This window comes from Euprymna scolopes, chromosome 12 (assembly GCF_053919585.1).
Source record: "Euprymna scolopes isolate OS-2025 chromosome 12, ASM5391958v1, whole genome shotgun sequence".
NCBI classification, from domain to species: domain Eukaryota; kingdom Metazoa; phylum Mollusca; class Cephalopoda; order Sepiida; family Sepiolidae; genus Euprymna; species Euprymna scolopes.
The window spans coordinates 144,953,206-144,978,661 of NC_136493.1; the positions used below are offsets into that span (position 1 = coordinate 144,953,206).

Here is a 25,456-nt window from a genome sequence, read left to right on the forward strand (position 1 = left end):
TGTGTTTTCAATCGATATTTATTCAATAAGGGACCAGTTTTCCTACCTAGCAAAAAAAGGGGGGGGGTCCGGGTACGAGTTTTCCGGGTACGAGTTTTCCGGGCACCATCTGGCATATGTCACTGAGCCTTAATCGTGTTCTGCTGCTAAAAATTGGGGCGAAAAAAAAAGACAGGCTACATTCATGCGAAGGTTTTTATAAGCTACCTTACGTGACTTCTAAAAGAAACAGGGAACAGAAATCCTGCCAGTCGAAAGGGACAAGGAAATGTCTCATCAATGAGGAAGGAGTGGGAGGGGCATGAATTCTAATAAAAGGCCAATGGAAAAGTCACTCTAAATGATGACTTCCTGGCTAACTTTGCTCAACACCAAAAGAATGAATATTACCAAAAGTATATCGATATTCTTTCCACGGCAACGCCGAAAAAAATACATATCAACTTTCGTGTCTTGTGCAGTTTCTGACATTTAGATGAGCACACACGAAGATACGGCTATTATATAATCGATGTATGGAACGAAGAATGAATATGGTCAAGCATCGTTACAGGAGAACAATAATAAGCGGACGAAGAAAAAATCATTAAAGACAATAGAATCATTGATATGCAAATTAGTTACCGTTGAAATATGCAGAATAAAATAGGTTTAATCGAATACTTTACAAAAACTACAAATAAAATGACATGAAACGCAAAAGAAATACAAAGAGTCAAAGGTGTTGCAGAAAATAAGTATAAAAATATGTAAATGATATATTCGAAAAATAGAAGAAATATTCTATTTAATCCAGTTTTTCTTTTTGGTCTGAAAAAGAAACATCGACCCACCCCCTCCTCATTTTTTTTATTTTACTTTTTCATTTCTCAAGTTGCTGTTTGTCCAGTTCGTTTTCCTTTTTCCCATTTCCTGTTTTTTCTATCTTTTGTTTCGTATTTCGCCGGCGCCATTTTCTTTTTTTTTTCTTGTGCAGTTTCCCACGCATCGGCGAAACTCTGGGCTGATATAAAGCAAAGAATTTCCTTTTTCCGACAGTGCTGCAACAAGAACCAAACTCAACCCAGCTGTCCTGCTGTGGCAAGAGAACAAAGAAAGACATTAAAAACACCCCCACCCACTTTTTTAAGCACAAGGAAAAACAATATTTTGGAAGAAGAAGAAGACAAATAAGCACAAAAACAAACTCGTTAAGGACAAATACTCTTTCTAATAATCAAAAAATGGCGATTAAATCCACTCCAATCACAAAATGGCTGAACAAAATAAACGCAGCCTTTTTTGCCATTGTTCTCTTGCTGGTGCAGTCAATGCCGAGTCTTGCTGATGAAGGAATAGACCTCACGCTCGAACCTGGGGCAGGAGGCTCGTTCGTGGTGGACGCAGTTATTGGTAAGATCCAAGAACACTGTCTCGTCGACTTCGACAATGGCCTCCTTCAAAAACTGGCCTTTTTAAGAAGTGATAATGGAAATAACTACACTTCAGGAACTGGTGGCATCTGGCAGGTGAGTACGGTTTTGTTTTCAAAATTCTCTGGAGAAAATTTCGAATACAAGAGAACTGTCATTCTTAAAATGCAGAGTATAACTACAACAAAATGTCAAACTCCTAGGTCTAATAGCCTAGTGCATTTACATTTTATTTTCACCGTGTACATTATGCACAATGTTTTGAACTTCAACTTTGTTATCCTCCAATTAATGGAGTGCAGAGGAAAGAAAAATAGAACGTTGGATCAGCATCCAAATTGGAGGGGGTTCGTATACAAAATAGCTTCCTTTTTCATATTTTTTCTTAGTAATAGGAATTCATTCTTTGGAGACTGCAATGAAGAAATTGACTTTGGAATCACTAGGACACAACCAAACCTCTGCACTCTATTGCCTCTAGATAAATTTATTATGATTTCCAGACTGAAAAACTTTTTTTTTCGTAAGATACAACATTTAATAAAGTATTCGAGTTTAGAGATACAAATATTATTTCCAACTTATACCTTATACGTGACGAACTACGAAAATGTTATTTCAAGCTTAGCCTGGCAATAAAATGAAAATGTTATTTCCAACATAATATTGACAAATAAATGAAACTTTTATTTCAAACTTAAGCCCGGCAGACAAATAAAAATATTATTTTAAACTTAAAATTGACAGAACAATGAAAAATGTAACTTGAAAAATGTAATTTGAAATTTAAACGTGACAGATGAGTGAAAATGTTATTTTAAACTTAGTACTGACAGAAAACGCAATTTGAAAACTTAAAATTGACAGATCAATGAAAACAGAATTTGAAACCTAATATTGACAAAAAGACGAAGACGTAATTTAAGACTTAATATTGACGAACATAGAAACAAAATTTGAAACTTAATATTAAAAAAGATCAAAACGAAATTTACAGCTAAATATCGACGATTAAATGAAAACATAATTTGATACTTTATATTGAAAAATAAATTGAAATATAACTTGAAACTTAATATTAATGAACAAATGAGACATAATTTGAAACTTAATTAACAAACTAATAAAAACAAAATTTGAAACTTCATATTGAAAAAGAAATGAAACCATAATTTGAAACCTTACGTAAAAAGAAATGTAATTTGAAACTTAATATTGAAAAAGAAATGAAAAAGTAATTGTAAACTAATTACTGAAAAACAAATAAAACATAATCTGAAAGTTAATACTAAAAACAAATGAAAACGTAACGTAAAACTTAATATTGAAAAACAAATGAGAATGCAATTTGAAAAAAAAACAATGAAAACAAAATTTGAAACTAAATATTAAAAAATGAAAATGTAATTAAAACTTACATTTTAAAAAACAAATGAAAATGCAATTTGACACTTAATATTGAACATAATTTAAATTTTAATATAAACAAACAAATTAAAACATAATTTAAACTTAATATTCAAAAAGAAATGAAAACATAATTTGAAACTTAATATTGACAATAAAATGAAAACGTAATTTGAAATTAATATTGACAATAAAATGAAAACGTAATTTGAAACTTAATATTGACAATAAAATGAAAACTAAATTTGACAATAATTTAATATTGACGTAATATTGACAATAAAATGACAGCATAATTTAAAGCTTTATCCTTAATAACAAACAAAAACGTAATTTGAAACTTAATATTGACAAACAAACAAAAACGTAATTTAAAACTTAATATTGAAAAACAAACGAAAACGTAATTTGAAACTTAATATTGAAAAACAAATGTAAACGTAATTTGAAACTTAATATTGAAAAACAAACAAAAACGTAATTTAAAACTTAATATTGAAAAACAAATGTAAACGTAATTTGAAACTTAATATTGAAAAACAAATGAAAACCTAATTTGAAACTTTATGTTGAAAAACAAATAAAAACGTATTTTGAAACTTGATATTAGAGAACAAATAAAAACGTAATTTGAAACTTAATTTAAAAAAATAAAGAAAAACGTAATTGAAAACTTAATATTAACAAACTAATATAAACATAATTTCAAACTTAATATTAAAAATAAATGAAAACATAATTTTAATCTTAATATAAGAAACAAATGAAAATATTAATTCAAATTTAATATTGAAAAAACAAATGATAACGTAATTCTGTATCAGAAAACACTCTGTACGTGATGTTGCCAAGCTAATAAAAACCTTGATTCCAGTAAAGCAAATGGCCTTTATAGTGCTAAAAAAAACTTCAACCAGAACTAGCGCCCATACTTACAAAGCTGTTTAAGCGTTGTCTTAAGGAGAATTGCTTCCCATTACCCTGAAAAATCTCATCAGTATTAATTCATGTGATCGGTCATCTCCCTCTCAGTACAGGCCAATGCGTCTCCTGTGAGTCATAAGTAAGTTGCTGGAATCTGTGTTAAATAGAGAAGTAGCCAACCATCTCAGCAAAAATAACCGTCTTAGTTACATGCAATATGGTTTCCGTTCTGCTAGATCTACAGCAGATGTGCTTACAGTTATATCATAGTATTAGCGAATCTCTCGACGGAGGCTTCATTTCTAGGGCAATTGCCCTTGACATATCAAAGGCCTTTGATAAGGTGTGGCATAAAGGTTTACTTTGCAAGATCCCCAGCTTCGGTATAGCTGGAAATGTCTTCTCAATTATTAAATCATTTCTCTCTGATAGGTTCATAAGAGTCGTGGTTGATGGGCCCAACTCTCTTCCTGATCTACATTAATGATCTTCCAAATCACATCCAAGAATGGAGTATTTTTGCCACATCTGGGGAGGAGCTATAAGAAATGACGTATTCTGCCTTGATAGAGTTTAAAATAGACTTCGAAGCCTAATAGGGGATGCCCCTTTCTCTTGCCTGCAACCTCTTCCCCATAGAAGAGATGTTGCGAGCTTGTCTCTGTTTTATCGATATTTTCATGGCAAGTGCTCATCTGAGCCCCAATCTATGTCCCCCCTCGCCAAACTTTCACGAAAAGCACTCGTCTAGCTGAAACCACTACCAATAATTCCTCTTACTCTTTATCTGTGCCTAAACCTAAACGTAGATTCCACGAACAAAGCTTCTTTCTTAGAACTGCATGCCTGTGGAATTGTCTTCCGTTTTCCTGCTTTCCAACTGACTACAATATGGTTGCCTTCAAGTCCAACGTAAACAAGTTCTTGATTAGCCGTTCCACTTAAGTTAACAAATTTACTGAATTTCAATTACTAACGATTACTATATTGTCAAATTGACTACTTGTGGTGATGCCTATGTAAAAAAATTGAAACTTAATATTGACAAACAAACGAAAACGTAACTTGAAACTTAATACTGAAAAATAAATGAAAAAGTAATTTGAAACTTAATATTAACAAGCAAATGAAAACATAATTTAAAACTTAATATTGAAAAACAAATGAAAACGTAATTTGAAATTTAATATCGACAAATAAATGAAAACGTAATATGAATCTTCAGACTGAAAAACAAATAGCAACGTAATGTTAAACTTAACATTGAGAAAAACATCTGAAAACGTAACATAAAACTGAATAATGACGAATCAATGAAAACATAATTTGAAACTTAATACTGAAAAACCAATGTAAACATTATTTGAAACCTAATATGAACAAATAAATGAAGACATAATTTAAAACTTGATATTGGCAAACAAATAGTAAACGTCAGTTGAAACTTACTATTAAAAAACAAATGAAAGCGTGATATAAACTTAATATTGAAAAACATATAAAAACTAAATTTGAAACTTAATATTAAAAACAAATAAAAACTTGATTTGAGACATTATATTGACAAACAAATAAAAATATAATTTGAAACTAAATAATGAAAAAAAAAAAATGAAAACGTTATCTTAAACTTAAGATAACAAAAAATGAATACATAATTTGAAACTTAATATTGAAAAACAAATGAAAACGTAATTTAAAACTTAAAATTAAAAACAAATGAAAACATAAGCTGCGACTTGATATTGAAGAACAAATAAAAACGTAATTTAAAACTTAATATTAAATACAAATAAAACCGTAAGTTGTAACTTAATATTAAAAGCAAATAAAAATTGGATTTGAGACCTTATATTGAAAACAAATAAAAATATAATTTGAAACTAAATGAAAAAAAAAATGAAAACGTTATCTCAGACTTAATATTGAAAAACAAATGAAAAGATAATTTAAAGCTTAAAAACAAACAAAAGATGATTTACAATTTAATATTAAAGAACAAATGAAAACGTAATTTGAAACTTAGTATTAAAAAGACAAATGAAAACGTATTTTTGAAACTTAAAATGAAAAAAACAAATGAAAAGTACTTTTGAAACTTAATATTGAAAAGAAAAGGAAAGCATAATTTGAAACTTTACATTGACAAACAAATGAAAACGTAATTTGAAACTTTATACTGAAAAACAAATGAAAACATAATTTGAAACTTAATACTGAAAAAAAAATGAAAAAGTAATTTGAAACTTAATATTAACAAATTTATGAAAACATAATTTAAACTTAATATTAAAAAACATAGAAAACATAATTTGGAACTTAATATAACAAACAAATAAAAACGTAATTTGACATTTGATATGTACGAACAAATAAAAGCATGGTTTGAAATGTAATATTGAAAAACAAATGATAACCGAATTTAAAACATAATATTGACGAACAAATGAAAAAGTAATTTGTAAACTTAATATAAACAAACAGATGAAAACGTCATTTAAAACTTAATACTGAAAAACTAACGTAAACATTATTTGAAACTTAATATTAACAAAAAAAAAACGATTTAAAACTTAACATTGACAAACAAATGAAAACTAAATTTGAAACTTCGTACATACAAGCAAACGAAAACGTAATTAAAAAATTAATAACTTAATTTGAGACCTTATATTGACAAACAAAGTAAAATATAATTTGAAGCTAAATAATGAAAAAATAAATGAAATCATAATTTAAAACTTAACATTGAAGAACAAAAAAAACGTAATTTGAAACTTAATATTAATGAAAACATAAGTTGTAACTTAATATTAAAAGAATAATGGAAACATACTTTAAAACTTGATATGAAGTACAAATAAAAACGTAATTATAAACTTAATATTGACGAACAAAGGAAAACATAACCTGAAATTTAATTAAAAAAATGTAAACGAAATTTGAAACATAATATTTACAAACAAATGAAAACATGTTTTTAAACTTAATATTAGAAGACAAATAAAACGTAATTTGAAACATAATATGAAAAAATAAATTAAATCATAATTTTAAACTTAATATTTAAGAACAAAAACGTAATTTGAAACAAAATATTGACAATAAAATGAAAACGTCATTTAAAGCTTAATATAACAAAAAAAACTAATTTGAAACTTAATCTCGAAAAAAAAGGAAAACGTAATTTTAAACCGTATATTAAAAAACAAATGAAAACGTCATTTGGAACTTAATACTGAAAAACCAATGTAAACATTATTTGAAACCTAATATTAATAAACAAATAACAATATAATTAAAACTTAAACGTAATATTGACAAAACAAATAGAAAACGTAATTTGAAACGTAATATTAAAAAACAAATAAAAACATAATTTGAAACCTGACATTAACAAACAAATGAAAACGTAATTTAAAACTAAATATTAAAAAACAAATAAAAACTTCATTTTAAACCTTATATTGACAAACAAATGAAAATATATTTTGAAACTAAATGAAAAAACAAACAAACGAAAACGTAATTTAAAACTGAATATTGACAAATTAATAGAGACATAATTTAAAACTTAATATTGAAAAACAAATGAATACGTAATTTGGAACTTTATATTGACGAACAAATAAAAACATTATTGTAAATTTAATATTGAAAAAGCAAATAAAAACATAAATTGGAAATAAATATTGAAAGTATATGAAAACCTAATTTGAAAACAAATATTGAAAGTAAATGAAAACATAATTTTAAACTTTATATTGAAAAACAAATAAAACATAAAATAAAGTTTTATATTGACAAACAAATGAAAATGTAACATGAAACTTAATATTGAATAAAAAATGAAAACGTAATTTTGAAGATAATATTTACAAAAAAATGAAAACAATATATGAAACTTAATATTGACAAACGAAGGGAAACATAATTTTAAACTTTAACCTTGCAGAGCAAAGACATAAACAACAATTAAGGAGCAGCCATTTAATCTGTGTGTTGACTGACCGATCAAAATATTTTACAAATAATTTCTATGGAGATTGAACTCATACACTTCATTCTTCTGTTCTCGCTACTTTTCGCCAGATTCACGTTTAATAGCTACTTATGAAAACATGTTCGGTAGTGATTCGACAGGTGGAAAGACGCATAGACGCATATGCGCACACTGCTGCATACCAGGGGAGGTGACTCTCAGAGCACTCGTTCTTGCCTTGACAGAGTACAAAAACTTCCTAATCTAGTATCTATGTATGTGTTGGAAATTATTTTTTCTCTAGAGCAACCATTTTCACAGAAAAAGACGTTGGTAGTCTCTCCTCCCTCTACATTATTTCCATGGATAATTCTCGACTAAGCTTCAATATCTAGTTTCTCATTTTCTCAGACACTCACAACAAAAACTCGTCATCCACCACAATTGAAATAAACATTTCCTTCTAGTGTACATAGCGTCAGCCGGAATTTCTCATAAACAGGATTTCGTTCCAATCATTTCCCATATGTACAACGCATCACCACGGGACTACTTGGATGTAGGTTCCAATGCGAGAGGTCTTCAAATCTAATGTAAACGAATACTTTTCATCAACCGTTGATAGTAATCAAACTTTGTTCATTCCATTCATCATTTTCAATCGTCTTATAATACTATTCATCATTAAACTGACAATCCATACATCTCGTTAACAATTATTCTCGAGTGGCTTTTAGTCTTGATAAGTAGTGATTCATAGGTAATATAGTAAACACACACATATTGTCCTAGGATGATGTCACTATACTACAACAGCCTAGATAGCCTTAACAAGTGCAAATAGGTCAGATCCACAAGCGGAACTGGTACAGAATTTGAACCAGACGTAACTAATCGCCGTTCGACTTTGCTCGAAACATGACGTCATGCGTTCAGGTTTGATTGTAACGTGACGTAAGACGCCGATCAATGCGTGGCAAAGGAGATGGGGAAAATATTTTTTTTGGGTGGAGGGAATCAATGGGACCGGCCGGTAGCTTCTCGACAGGTATCTTTTCGGATTTATGTGGAGGCAGAAATATGGTAATGGTCCTTTTGTCTCCATCTTAAACAATATATCGAAAAGCTACCCAGTTGGGTTGACGAAGTTTCTGTCACATCCACTGTCTCTTCTTCCCCCACTTTGACATGATCTGATGCGGCCGTAGAAAAGTACACCTAATCCTAAGGGGATATCACGGCTGTCTTAATTTAATTATGAAAAATTTGTTCCCCAGTGCCACCCTGCATGAAAAAAAAAAAAAAAATAAGAAAAAGTTACTTTACATACGTTGCAAAAAAAAAGAAAAGAAAAAATGCAAAAAGAATATTACATGAAAAATACATAAAAAAGTGCTTTTTTAAAATCTTTGTGAGAAAATATGAAAAACACACAAAAAATAGTTTTCTTATTAGTTTTGTTTAATTTGTTTGACTAAAAACCAATGTTGAAAAAAAATATAATTAACTTGTTTATTATTTTTTCACATAAAACAAAAATTGTTAGGTAGGCCGTTGTTTCTTTTTTATTTTCGTTATTTATATATTTTTTATTTATATATTTATACATTTTTTTTCTGATGATTTTATAACATTTTCCTTAAGTTGTGTGGTTACGTTATTTTATTACATTTAAATGTTTTCTTCAATATTTTCCTTGAGTTACGTCGTAACGCTTTGATAATTGACGACGCTCAGCGAAAGCCGGCATGTTCCGAGCAAAGCCGAGCGGCCAGTTAGTTACGTCTGGTTCAAATTCTGCACAAGTATCCTATAAACATCCGACAGCAATAAAAGAACGTACTGCTATTTATGCATAGAAGTTAACGTGCAGAAATTATACCATTATTATTTAAAAACCATTCTTAACTTGGGAAAGGTAGGGTATTTTGTTACTATTCTGTCCTTCATCCAACAATTTAATAAAAACAGATATAGTAAAACTTAAATTTAACTTGGAAATACTAGTAAAATAAAACATAATACTAATAAAACGTTAACTTCATAAGCACCACGCATTGTTATTGAGCGAACTAAGTTAAACTACAACTAACACGACTTAATTAATACAAGTTAATTTTTGGAATTACGTCTTCCATTATATGTGATATTAAAATAATTAAAATTAGCGCACCTATTGTGAATCTGTAAAATTTTACATAATTTGCTTGTTGTTTCAAGTGCATTAAAATTAATGTTAGAAACAGGGTTGTAAAGAGGGAGTCGAAGTCGGAGAGTGTCGAGATCGTAAGAATGCTTGCAATCGCGGTTGGATTCGGATTTTTTAATCTCCAAAGAATCAACATATTATAGGGGACTTAAACATAAGGAGTCGGAGTTGGAATCAGCTATTTAAAAATTCTAGGAGTCGAACTCAGAGTGGGAATTTTTTTTTAATCCTACGAGTCTGCATCAGAGTTAGATCTTATAGCTTCTGACCCTACAACTTTAGTTAAAACTATTTGTGCAAATGGTAAGGTGACACAGTTATAGCTGTGTCTATATGAATAACTATACCGACAGAAAGATACAAAAAAAGGACATGTTTAAGTTAGTAAGATATTGTGATGTCGTGCTAATAAGTTGTAAAAATAGTTTTATTAAACAAATTCCTAACCATCAATCTTGAGGGGTTGTGAACTGATTAAATGCATTGTTTAAACTTGATTCGAACTTGACAATTTACTTTGGAATGTTGGGAGTAATTTAGAACAAAATGCCGGTCCTTAAAGAGAAACGATCTGCGCACAGAGTTAATAAGAGGAAATTTCGTCGTGATTATTTCTATTCATATCACTCGGCGATACGTCCTTGGCAATCAGTTCGACAGTGGCTTTGTTGCTGTCGGCCTGAGGTGTGGTCATGTTCAGTCCAAAAAGTGTCCCTCCTCCCATGCTTTACTGTCACTCTTTGAGACGAGGTTAGTTTATTACTAATTGCCTGTGGCGACCTTACCAGGGAATACCGACAAGCTTGCTAATGCAGTTTTTGTAGGTCAGAATATACTGGCTTTTTAGCTGAGCTCTTAAAGGGAGAAGGTAAATAAAATAAGAGGACGAAGATAGAATTCTCACCATTCCCAAATGATTTCTCTCCATTTTCTTTAACTTTCAATAAATTAAAAAAAAATGTTGCATATATCTCGGCATTGCCAGGGAAAGTAGACTAACTCCAAGAATTCTATGTCTAACCTTGAACGATCTGTCACGAACACAAATCCCCAAAGTAGTGTTACATATGGTGATCCCGAAGAAAGCTGTTAAACCACATTGCAACGTAGCATGTAAGGGAAAGAGAATCAGACAAGTAAACACTTTAAATACCTTTGTTGTACTATCACCTCGGATGGCAAGTGTGACACAGAAATCAAGAAGAGAATTGGACAATCTAAGACAACTGTTAACAGCATGAAATGTATTTTTACCAACAGTAAAATAAGTCTCAAGACAAAGATACATGTTATAAAAACCTACGTATCGTCCATTTTTCTATACGGATGCGAATGCTGGACTCTAAGCAATGGAGATGCGGTTCAGCCGGAGAATCATGAAAGTCTCATGGACAAAAAGAAAAACAAATTCACAAGTAATGCACATCATAATACCATCAGAAAAAGACAGCTAAAAATTTTCAGCCATATAATCAGGGCTGACTTACAAAAGAAACTGTTATGGAGTGGCAACATATACGGAAACAAGAGCGGGGGAAAACAACACACAAACTTCGCGGACAGTTTAAACAGATTTGCAACAGATATAGAGGCCACTTTCATGAGAAAGACCGAGAACAGAGAAAAATGGAGAGCCATGATCGTCGAGCAGACCGAACACTTGAAGAAAAATAATAAGTTACATAATATTAATAAGAGTAGTTTCAAAAGCACATTATTAATTAATAATAATTGGTTAAGACGTTAAAACAGTGTTATAATGGAATAACCTAACACCCCTCCATACAATAATATACAGACAATGTAAAAAATACTCCTCCAGGAATCGGAGAGTTCCAAGACACCGAGAGAGAAGACTTTCGGCTTGTATTCCCTTTGTAAATAAACTTTGTATTAACCCTAAGTAAATGTCCTATGCTATCATTATTCAAAGAAAGATATATTATTTGGCGACGAAAGATGAGCGTATAATATTTTGGAGACGAAAAGAATTTTCTTTCTAAGAAATACTCAAAGGAAAAAAAAGTGAAACTGAATTCAGGAACGTACAATGTCGAATTGGGAAAAAAAACATGGCGTCTGGACGAACGACAGAACTAAGTTCTAAAACATATAATAATTCAACTAACTGAAAAAGAAAATATCAAAAAGAATACGACACAAAAAGACAACACAAAACTAAGACACACAAAAAAGTAATTATTTTTTTTTAAAGAAAAAGACGAAATTCAGTTTATTGTCAAAAAAGAAAAAAAAAACGCAATTCATACGAAAAAAAAGGAAATAAAAATATTTGTTCTATTGCTAATCAATTTAAAATTTATTTTCTTCTAATAAAAAAAATAAATAAGAATCAATAAGACTGTAAAAAATCAATAAGACTGTAAAAAAAGAAATGAACACGTTCTTATACTGCTGGGTGTGTCGGCGGTCAGTTTAGTGTCACTGTGTATGTTCTTCTCCAAAACTTTTCCAAATTGTTACGAAATAATATAAACAAATTCATTGAATTTATTTAGCACTTTTTGTACAATTAATTTTGTTGTTGTTTTATTCTGTGCTTAAAAGTTTAATATGCAACTGAACTCACAAAACCCATACAAACGCAACAAAAGCAAAGTGAATTATTACAACCTATATGAAAGAGACAAGTAGAAAAAAAAAAGATTGTCGGTTTACAACTATCAGAATTTTTTGTATGAACCAATAAATGGTCTAACTTTTCCAACGTATTTTAGAAGATATGAAAATATTTTTTCTAAAAGATGTCAGTTGTGCTCTGATGAGGAAAAATATTCTGCTGTCACAAAAACTTAGGTACTCAGGAAAATACCAAGTATACAAATTTCATTCTTCCAAAGAAACCTGAAGATATTTCTTTTAAAGAAACGATAGATATATTATCGAGAATTGTCGGGGAGCGGAACAGTTTATTTTATACGTGCCATAAGTGTCTAAATCTTGTGAATCGAGAGAAGGAGGATTTTATTGCTTATGCAGGAAAAGTAAATGCCCAATTTGAATTATTCAGGATAAAAGACCCCAATGAAAATATGTTTAAATATTTAATATTTGTTCATGGTTTAACAGCCGCTAAAAACAAAGAGATTCGTTTAAGGATATTATCAATCATGAATCTAGACACTGAGATAACTTTACAAACAATTATGGAAGAGTGTCAGAAGCTGTTGAATTTAAAACAGGACAATACAAGTATTAAAGAAAAAAATTGCCAAAGTACAAATGGTTAAAAACGTGTCCACTATGAAAAAAATACTGTAGAACACGTGAAGGAAAAACCACTTTACAAAAGAATGTTACTTTAAAATTAAAATATGCTATGAGTGCGGACATAAAGGTCAAATCAATGGTATGCAAAAAGAAAAAAAAGACCGCAAGTGTGAAAGAATAAATGCCATCTGATCTAAAAACAGAGTCCATGAATTAATTATAAGAAAAGAAAATATATTGATGTCCAAATTAATGGCTGGAAAGTGAACTGCCTTCTGGATACTGGGAGTGATATATCCTTAATTGATGAAGTAACTTGGAAGAAAATTGGATACCATAAGTTACAAAATACGGAAAAATCGCCAGATGTGTTTCTGGAAATAGACGAAAATTCAAAGGTGAATTTTATACAAATGTGACACGGACTGAAATAGAGTAAAGACCAAAATTTATGCCATACCAGGAAAAAATTCTAATTTATTTGGTATCGACTTGATAATACTATTCAATTTATGGGAGAAACCCATAAACTCGTTTTGTAGAAAAGTAAGTGTGGCAGGGATAGAAAATTTCAAACTGCCAGAAAAATATAGTAAGGATTTAAAAAAGGATTTTAAAAATGTATTTTCTGATGGACTAAGGTTGAAGTGAAATTTGAACTGAAGGACAAAGCTAAACCGGTGTTCAAACCTAAAAGGAAAGTTCCATTCTCTTCACTGGAAACAATAGATGAATAACTAAAAAGACTCGAAAAAAATGGAGTAATTGAAAAAGTGAACTACTCTGAGTGGGCATCACCCACAGTATATGTAACAAATAATAAAAAAGATCAGGGCATGTGCTGATTTCTCAACTGGACTAAATGAATGCCTAAAAGATCATAACTATCCACTCTCTACACCCGAAGAATTTTTTCTAAGTTGAATGGGGGAACATTTTCTTAAAAATTGATTTATCAGAGGCATATTTGCAGGTTAAAGTCCAGGAAGATTGTTCAAAATACCTGAAATAAATACGCATAAAGGATTATTTGCCCTAAAACGGTTGGCTTTTGGGTTGAAAGTAGTCCCATATTTATTCCAACAAATTATGGATACCATGTTAGCGTTAGCAGGCCTAGATTTTGCAATAGCTTATTAGACGACATTTTAATAAGAAGCAAGAATGTTGAAGAACAAAATATCCATATTCGTGAAGTATTTGAGAGAATAGCAAACTACCGATTCAAAGGGATTCTCGAAAAATGTAAATTTGGTATGGACAAATTGAATATTTAGGACGAATAATTGACCGGAAATGTAGAAGACCTAACCCAAATAGGACAGACGCAACTAGAGACATGCCTAGACGGGACAATGTAATTAAATTACAGTCATTAGTGGGTCTAGCGAACTACTATAATCCTTATGCATGAATTAAGAGTACCGTTGAATGAATTATTGAAGAAGAATAAAAAATGGCACTGGACAAAAGAATACGAGGAAGCATTAAAAAATATTTCTTATCAGATCTAGCTTTGGCACATTACGATCCGAAGAAGGAGTTAATTGTAGCAGCAGATACGAGCGAATACGGGTTAGGAGCCGTGCTTCCACACAGATTAGAAGAGGAGTCTATTAAATTAATTGCCCACAGCTCAAGGGTTTTGTTACCCGCAGAAAGAAATTACAGTCAGATTGAGGAAGAAGGTCTAGCAATTGTGTACGCTATGAAAATGTTTTATAGATTCATCCATGGAAGATCATTTGTCTTGCAAACGGACCATAAACCGTTTCTGTCGGTTTTTGGTTAAAAAAAATGGTGTTCCTACCTTAACTGTGAACAGATTGCAGCAATTATTTTGCTCAACTACTTTAAAATGCAACACATATCATCTAACAAAATTGCATGCAAATGGTCTGTCCAGATTTATTTCAAGTAAAACGGAATAGCTTGAAGAAACGGTTATAGCAGAACTAAAAGAAGAAAATAAACTAACAGACATACTCATAAAATATTGTTAGAAAACTACCTGTAACACCCGAAGAAATAAAAGAAGAAACAAAAATGGATGAATACATTAACAAAAACAAGTGTAGCAAAACGAAAAGAAGAAAAAATGGCTAAAAGTGTTTCCGTTTTTGATATGTGACGAAACTCTAACGTATGCAGATATAGTGGTAATACTGCAAATGTTACAAATGAAAATTCTGAAAGAATTTCTTATGGGTCATCCTGATATCTCCAGATGAAAGCTCCAATGAGAGGATATACATACTGGCCTAACGTGGACCGTGACATAGAAAAAATGATAAAATTATGCAAAGGTTGCCAACTAGCAGCAAAAGCTCCACCCATAAGGACGCAAGCTTGGGCTAAAGCAGATATACCCTGGACAAGCACCCATATAGATTACGTAGGACCACTGAAAGGATATTATTACCTGCTGAACATACTATAAAGGCGTTAGACGAGGTATTTGGTCGTTTTAGAGTACCAAAAACAATTGTTAGCGACAATGGTACAATGTTCATAGGACAAGAATTTAAGGACTACTATGAGTCACTGGCCATGGAACATATCACAACACCAACTTATAACCCTCGGTCTAACGGGCAAGCAGAAAGGTTTGTCGATACCTTCAAAAGAGCATTGAAAAAGAATGACAATATCGACGCTGAAGAAGAGTATTAAAAATTCCTAACAATTTATAGAATAACGTCAAACCAGAATACTATTGCAAATTGATCACCAGCTGAAATAATGTTTGCCAGAAAAATACGTTCTGTATTCGACCGATTAATTCCAAGAAAATAAGGGAAAAATTATTCAAGATAATGTAAAGTACAGGACGTATACGGACGGTGATGAAGTTTTTTTTAAAGCTATCGGGCAGGAAAGAGTTTTTGGGAAGATGGAATAGTCTAAAAAAGAATCGGGAGAATGGTCTATATAAAAGGACGTGCATTTCACCATAAAAGACATATCAACCAAGATACACGGAAACGGTCGAAAACCGAGAGCTACCAATGGAAGTGTTGTACGACACTTTCCAAATTGAATCTCCAAACAAGGAAATATCAAGGAAAGTGTCAGTGACTCCGAAAACTAATCACTCTCCAAAACCGAAAAATTCCCAAATGCAAACTCTAACGAGAAATGAAAGAAAAAGGAAAAGGGCTAAAAGTTTTCGTTCAAGCTCAAAAAGAACTAAATGGTAAAGTCAAATTCTAGGGAAGAATTTAGCTTGGGGGAAGGTGTTTTAATGGAATGACCTAGCACCTATCTGTACAATAATATACAGACAATGCAGATATATTCCTCCGAGAATCAAAGAGTTTCAAGACACCGATAGAGAAAGACTCTCGCTTTGTATTCCCTTTGCAAATAAACCTATGTATTAACCCTAAGTGAATGTCCTGTGTTATGATTATCTAAAGAAATATATATCAATTTACTGCTGATGCATTCCCGATTAACGCTTTTTCGAACAACACAATTTGAGAGAATTCCAAGACACAGAGAGAGAGAGAGAGAGAGAGAGAGAGAGAGAGAGACAGACAGACAGACAGACAGACAGACAGACAGACAGACACACAGAGACAGACAGACAGACAGACTCTCGCCTGGTATCCCCTTTGTAAATAAACCTTTGTATTAACCCTAAGTAAATGTCCTGTGTTATCATTATCTAAAGAAAGATATATTTAATATTAAATAGTTAATTATTCTGTTTTAGTTAAGAAAGCAAGCGAAAGTTTCGTATGTGAATATCGGGGTTTACAAAATAAAAAAACAAAAAAACTTTGGACGATAAAATGTTCATAGCATAGGAGTCATTAGGTGAAAGACCTGTAGTAGTCATAATCATTAACATTCCTTTTCCCTGAGAGGTGATTTGTTCATACGATAATCAAGTATCCTCCAGGGCTTATTAACTTTTACCAAACCTTTAAAAACTGCTTCCAGACTCTTTGGTATTTAGACAGCAGCCCATAGAGATTTCAAACACCAACGAAGAAAGACATTCTCTCTCTTCTGCTCTGCTCACCGAGCGAATTAATCGTCACTTGAAAGTTTAATGCTAAGAAGTTTTCTTAACTTAATACTTTAACAATGCCTAAACTTTTGGCAACCTACACCTAAAATTTAAATCACTTAAATAAATCTTTATATTGCTGTTTGTAGAATGACTGTTTTTCTTTTACTTGACGATCGTTTTGCTATAAAGTATTACAGGATATGCAGTTCATATGAAAATTAGCTTCCATAAGCCTGTGCGAAAAAGCTAGAAGAACTATCGGACGAAAGGGGCTTATCTGCGAAAGCCATAAAGTAGCTCCTACCATAAGAAAGCAGATATATCGATGGGATTCTGGTTTTATATAAAACAGGTAATCTTATTTTCCCGGCAATGGTCTAACTAAAATCAAACGTAACACAAATGTTCGGCTGTGGCAAGAGAACGTAGAAAGGCATTAAAAACAGAACATTTTAAGCACGAAAAACAAGAATTAAAAATCTTTTAGGACAAACAGTCTTTGTAATGGGAACTAAATACATTTTAATATCAACGATTGGTCTACCCTTTCTCGTTAGATCACAAAAGTTAAGTGACATTAAACCTTGTCAGCATCAAATAAGTGACTACTTTGGAACACCAAGTGCTGTAGATAAAAGGACGGTGATACCTCTCCGCAACAAACTAAAAACAAAAAAAAAAACAAAACAAAAAAAAACAAAACAAAATAGCAACAATAAAAAACAAAACAAAAAACAAAACAAAAAATAATAAAAAGAAAACTAGTAACGTCCAAATTATCTCCCCTGATCCAAATATAGATGCAATTGAGGATTGCTTGTGAATTTAATTATCCTTAAAATTTCATCCCGACCAGTATGAATGCCACAACAGGATCAAGACTGACAATTTAGTAAATCGTTGAACAAAAAAATGATACACTTTAAAAGGCCATAGCACGTGTTACCCCTGTCAGTACATAGAATATGTTTGGAAACTCGTACGAAACGTGCACACTATCCCAATGTCATAGTCTGGATACCCATAGTGACATCAATACATAAATTAATGATCAAGCTTTATATACAACTTTAATATATTCGATTAAACGATGTTCTCCTCCTTTCCTGATGCAATACGCATCCTGACTGAACGGGTTTAGTCAGCTTTTTTCAAAGAAGAAAGTTTGTAGGATATATAAAATTCATAAACGATATAATTTGAACATTTTTTGCATACAATGCTTAGCATTTCCAAATCGTCAATCATCTGGTGGTGACCATGCTTAACTTTGGTGATCTAACTAGAACTGGTTTTAGCATAGTTATGACGTATTAAGCGGTGTGACTGTTAAGCAGTCGTTCGGTCTGTGACGGTTATAATTTGAAATAGTATTGTCGTTTATCTATCACGTTTGTGTTGAACTAGTATTATGTTGTCTGTAACACTTAAGTATAAAATAGCATGTTTACTTGTATGTAACACTTAAGTTTGAAACAGCATTTCATTCGCTCACTACATAGACGCATCTTAAACATATCTGTTCCTTTTAATTAAAGTTTATTTAATAATGCAACCCACTTATCTAATACTATGCGAGGTCACTTATGTATCTATTACATTGCATCTTTATTTTTTTTTATATAATAAAGTGATCCTGGACTCCTTCCCGAAGTTAATCATCGGTACGTTTTATTCTACAAATTCAATATTTGATTTTGACAAGCCAATCAAAGTAATATCGATCCCCGTTCCTTATATTTGAAAAGTTACGTTTTAATCAATAATTTCGAGCGCAAAGATATGTCAGTTTTGGTCGAAACAGAAAATCACGTTAATCGGAGCTTACCTGGCATAGCTTGAATACGTTACATTTATACCAATTAAAGATACTTACTCGACCATGGCCACCGAGAGTAAGAAGAAGGCCTGTTAACTGAAAAATATCTGCAGGCAATGTAGGTAAGATTTGTCAGACTGTCAGTACTATATGAGGGCCATTTGTAAAAGAGCAAGAAAACATTTTTAAAAAGAAAAAGGAACACAGTTCGATTACTACTTAAACTGAACTTTATTCAATATAAAATATAAACATTATCTATGTAAAATTAAGTAATTTTAAAGCAACATACAATTTAATACTGATAAAACTGAATTATGAATTTAGGGGACAAACAATTAAAGAAACATTAAACAAATATTTTTTGGCCTTCGGAACAAGATCAGTGTAGTATCTGTTTTGATGCTACACTTTGCCTTTTCTGTCTTCGGTCGGTGAAGGAGAAATCTTTCATGACTGAGATTATTTTTGTTCCTATCCAGAGTGCCCCTTATTGGGAAGCTGGATTTTCTCCACAAGATTATATGTTGAAATATTTAAATAACTATTACTTTAAATACAGAAATTATATTTAAAGTTTTGGTTTTCTGTTCTTCTATGTTCATTTTTCCCCATGTTTTTCATGAAAATGTGTAGCGTATTAGTTGTCTCACAAGCCATCATCTGTGGTGTTCCCTGGAGACTAAGTGACAAGTCTCCCCAGAGTTCCAGTGTTCTCCACCTTTTGACCACTTGTGCAGATGATTGCATGTTATCGCAACAGCCGTTGTCACTGATTTCTCGTTGGCATCGGCCATTGGTGTTTCCTGGGGGTTGGGTGACAAAATGCCTCCCCAAGGTACCAGATTTGAACTGCACACTTCCAGTGGAGATTTGGTCAGTACTCTCTCACCTCGGTCTTTCCATCCTCCCTGACCCTTCACAACTAGTTGGTGTGGTGTGGCGCCAGTCGATGTCATCTACACCAGTTTTTTTTATTATTATTACTATTATTATTATCATGATAATAATAAGGGTGCTTGTGCAGTGTACGCACGTGTATTTTAAATATTATTTTCAAGTTAAATTAAATTTTAGGTTTGTATTACTGTACGGATAGATTCGAAAAAGTTGTCAAAAAAACAAATACATCACAAATAAATGTTATCAAAGGCAAGATAAGTTACTCTTCTACCTATCTGGGAAGGTTTTTAGTGGTTTTACCCACTTTAAAACGTGTAATCGCTTCGAAAATCATACAATGTTTATCAATATATTTTAAAAAGAAAAATGTCGGCATGTTTGTAACTTATCTTGCCTTTGATAACATTTATTTGTTATATATTTGTTTTTTGACAACTTTTTCGAATCTATTTGTACAGTAAAACAAACTCGTTATGTAAATTATTTACAGTTAAAATGTTATAAAAACAAAAAATGAAGTTTTAAATATATTTCAAAAATGAATTACGCTCAGTGCTAAAATATTGATAATTCACCAATCGTAAAAAAAAAGACACTGCCGTGAAAAAAGTTTACTTTAAAATATTTGAAAATACTCAGTGAAAAGTTTTATTTATTATTAAAAGAACGGACTGAAAAATATTATATAAAAATTGGGGATGGTATTACTGTACACATAGATTCGAAAAAGTTGTCAAAAAACCAATATATAACAAATAAATGTTATCAAAGGCAAGATAAGTTACTTTTCTACCTAACTGGATATGTTTTCAGTGTTTTTATTTAATGTAACATGTTTATTCAGCTCGAAAAACATACTGTGTTTACCGATGTATTGGAAAATTCAAAATGGCACCCGACTCTCTCTTTAACACGGTAAGTTTGGGAAAAGGTGCTATAAATATAAAATTAGACAAAATACTGTTAGAAACTCGCTCAATATATATTACCGTGATATAGGTTGACATATATTCGGTGGTTTTTTAATAGTATTTTGTCTAGTTTATTATTTATAACACCTTTTCCCGAACTTACCGTGTTAAAGAGAGAGTAGGGCGCCATTTTGAATTTTCCAATACATCGGTAAACAATGTATGTTTTTCGAGCTGAATAAACATGTTACATTGAATAAAAACACAAAAAATATATCCAATTTGGTAGAAAAGTAACTTATCTTGCTTTTGATAACATTTATTTGTTATATATTTGTTTTTTGACAACTTTTTCGAATCTATGTGTACAGTAATACAAACCCAAAAATTGTTTGTTTTGCAGTAAAAAAAAAAAAAAAAAAAAATAAATAAAATGAAATATTCGACTTTCTCCAATAAAAATAAAAGTTCAAACACGAATTCACTTACGATATTTTGATTACAATTATTCCAAATGTGCAATTATAATAATTATTTTCCGAATGGAGAATTGTTCTTTTTCTGTAGAACATACATGGACAATCGGTAACACATATTGGTAGCCATATTTTTTATGCCTGTTAGCATGACCACGTAGTTGAATACCGGAAGCTGTCTATACCTACAACTTTATTAGGAAGTGACGTTACGCTGTCATATGCATCGGCCTTCTTTCTCGGTAGCGACGACTCGACACAGTCTGACAAAATCTTGGCTATTTTTAATATGAATGACCTTGCATCTGTCGGGCTGGGGTATGCTTCTGGATAGTCCTAGGACGTTCACTTTCCCGGGTCGCTGCCTTCCCTCTTTCGGGTTGAGTAAATTCATTGTCTATTACCTGACTACACCTCTACTGGGAATGCCAATGGTATGCTCAGGCAATTTTAAAACCTGGTCGCATCCATTTTACCAGGGATGAAGTATCTATCAGTCAAGATAAGGCTGCCATTTTGAAAGATTGTCACGTGATTATTTGCCAAATAACAAAAGAGGCCAATATTAGTAAAGAATCTGAGGAAATTATCATTCATGATCGTTTGCATATGCATAAGTTGCCAACCAAATAAATTATCAGGTTGTTCGACACCTTTCCAGAAGCGAGAACGCGTTGAGTGCTCGATAATGAATTTCGAGATGCGCTAAGATGAGTTAAAGTTTTTCAAAATACTAATTACGCAAGATGAAACCTTTGGATACATCGACCCCTGTGAACCGTGGTCGATTTTAAGCACTCTAGCGGCTTAGATATTAGCTCTAGCTGACATACATCCTCAACCCAAAATCCCGAGCTCCACCAGATAACGGAAGTCATCTGACTCATGACGTCACCCTCTTTCTTTACAGTGGCCGGTGGGTAATTCTCACCCCCTCCTTATATTATTCAACTTTCGTATTTATTATTTGTGCCCGGGACTGAAGATGATTTTTTTTTTATTAATACACCTGGTGAGTAGGCGATCCATATAACTGCAGTAAAGACCTTACAAACATTTTTGTAATTTTTTTTTTACATGGGAGTCACCACTTATCAAGGCCCAGAAGCCACTCGGGGATAAGGGTTATTGTGTGTACAGTAATCAATGGGATAATATCGTAGTAACCGTTAATAATGAAGATCTGATAAAGTGTCTTACTTAAGGGGGCGGTTTATCAGGAATTTGTTTATGTTGGACTTGAATACATCCAAGTTGTAGTCAGATGGGAAACAGACAAACGGAAGAGAGTTCCACAGGCGTGCACTTCTAAGAAAGAAGCTTTGTTCATGAAATCTACGTTTTGATTTAGGCACAGATAAAGAATGGAAAAAATTATTGACAGTAGTTTCAGCTAGACGGATGTTTTTCGCGAAAGATTGGCGAAGGGGGGACAGGAGATTGGAGCTTAGTAAGTAATACATTTGTATTGTTTTAAAGCTCTTTCTTAAAAGATTAAAAGACGCCAAGCCTTTCATGTGTGCAAGGTTTTCCATCTTGATTAGACTCGATTTCGTTTTTTTAAAGAAGTTCATGATCTTCATATATATCCAGATAGTACATTTTTATTTAGTTCTAAATATTTAGCTGAAGTTACATCCCTTGAATCAGAGTTATCTACCTTGAGTATTCTTTAGCAAACAGGCCACTGGCCTAAATTAACGGGTTCAAGTAGTAGCATAGAGTCGTATATTTTTGCTAATAAATGTAATATTGGCAAGTGACCTGCTTTTTAAACTTTTCTTTATAGTGAACTATAATGCTCGTAGTTTGGCACGTTAAGTTTCTTTTTTTTTTTCTCTCTCTTGGTTTTACCTCATAAATATGACTTGTATATGTTCATTCAAGCGTATCAATGACGATAAAGGTGGTAATAAAATGTTTTTAAACGCAAAATGACCCTGTTTCCTTTCCGGGGGGAAAACCCAATTCGTAGTTGACAAAGAAAAAAGGCGTAAACAACGCATAGTGATTTATTTATGATATGCATTAAAAATATACAGAATCAAGCAAAGAGAACCAAGCAACAGCTCCGACCTGATGTGCTAGGTTATCTTAGAAGGTTAAGGTTACTCAATAGCCCATCAAGATTTGAACAAAAATTAAGGATTTGAAATATAACAAATAAATAAAAGATGGACGCAAGAGCTGTAGTTGCTCTTGCTAGCCTTTGCTTAATGTTGAACACGTTCCAAACGGCGGAAGGGTCGAAATTTTGGAGACTTACGGGAACGACACTAGATCTTACGACTCTGCCTGGCGAAGGAGGCATTCATGTCGTTGACGCTGTTTACCAGCGATTGCTTTCGACCTGTGCTTTTGGTGCCGATCGGGCTTATCTAAACAACACAGCATATCAGCGGACGCGGTATGGAGTCAAGTATTCACCTGGCAGCGGCGGTATTTGGCAGGTAACACAAATTTTAATACCATTTTTATTGTTGTTTAATTTAACACACGAAAATATCTGTATATATCATTTCCTATTATATGCAGACTCTAAATAATAACACACACACTCTCTCTCTCTGTCTCTCTCTCTCGCTCTCTCTCTCTCTCTCTCTCTATATATATATATATATATATATATATATATATATTAGCCATCTATCTATAAATCTATCTATCTATCTATCTATCTATCTATCTATATATATATATATATATATATATATATATATATATATATATATATATATATTAGCCATCTACAGATAGACTGTTTCGCTGTATCACAGCTCTCCAATTCAGGTAGATTAGCATCCACCCCAAGCAAGGATTTGAACCTGCAATCCTCTAGTTATTTACCGGTAGGTATAATTTTAGCTGGGGGAAATCGGTGCAAAAGTATGAAAATTAAAAAGATGGAATTTTCAAGGTGAACGTCGAACGACGGCATTACGAATATGCATGCGGGACGTAATAGCTATTGGCCCATGTTTTAACTTTTAGCCTTGCAACAAACATGTCTTCATAGCTCAGGCATTAACGTCAAAGGAAAAAGTAAATCATAAGCTAAACGTTTTGGTTTCGATTCTTGGTGGTGGCGCACGAGTCATTTTTCTTTTTTTCTTTTATTTTTTAAATCATTATTATATATTGAGCCCAATAAAAATATAATAATAAATACGATAAATACATTAATTAAAATATCATATTTGAGCGTATTTTACGATCATGCAATACTGTGCGGCCTGCTAGTATAATATATATATATATATATATATATATATATATATATATATATATATATATATATATATAGACTGCTTGTACTGCTCGTCCCCGAATACATCTATTATAGTAAGTTAGGAAGTTAGTGTAGTAATTAAATAACAAAAACAATTTACTGCAATTCACTGTTTTCTTCAATAAATACTCCCAGTCTGATTGGACTCTTTTACAAATATGATAGATGTATATTGTTATTCTATATTGTGTATAGTTTTGTTTCTTTTTTTTTACTTTTCCCGTTATTCAACCAAATATGACATCATGAAAATAAGTAGAAAAATGCTGTCATTTTATAAACCGGTGCAAGAATAAAATTGCACTGTTAAAAAAATTGTATGAACCAGTTTATGACTTTTTTCTTGCGTCCATGTAAAATTTGAAAACATAAAAGCTGGAAAATATAAAAATAAAAAACAGCTAAGGACACGCATGTGAAGCCATGTGTATATGTATATATAAATGTATATGTAGGGATATGTATGCATATGTAGGTATATATATATGTATATATATGCATATAGTTAAATATATAAGTATATATATGTATATATATGTATATCTGTATGTATATGTACATATAACAAATCTTGAAAATAAAAATAAATAAATAATGATAGATAAAAGGTGAAGTATTAATGAATAAACATATTTCCCCATATATATATATATATATATATATATATATATATATATATAAATTTATCATTTCATAAGTTGAAAAGCTACAATAAACATCCATATGAATACTTTGACTTTAATTGCTGATTTCAAAAGGCGAAGAATTAAAAGATACATCTGCCTTACTTTTAACGCTAGGTTTATTTATGGTGTCTTTTACATATACAAGAAACCCTTCCCAATAATTTTGCTGATGAGGAAACTTTGTTT

The 25,456-nt window shown here is 31.6% G+C and overlaps 1 protein-coding gene across 2 annotated transcripts in view; it reads left to right on the forward strand.

Annotated features, from left to right (window-relative positions):
* Window positions 1–1,021: 1,021 nt before the first annotated feature.
* The window catches only part of LOC145291525 (uncharacterized), a 122,367-nt gene continuing 97,932 nt past the window's right edge, over window positions 1,022–25,456 (forward strand). Inside the window, exon 1 of one of the 2 annotated variants that reach the window (XM_080137515.1) lies at window positions 1,022–1,508. In XM_080137515.1, the coding sequence (XP_079993641.1) occupies window positions 1,224–1,508 (285 nt within the window). In that variant the 5' untranslated portion in view covers window positions 1,022–1,223. Of the gene's footprint in view, window positions 1,509–23,261; window positions 23,746–25,456 lie in introns of those variants that run through there. The other variant, XM_080137514.1, reaches the window with a different exon arrangement.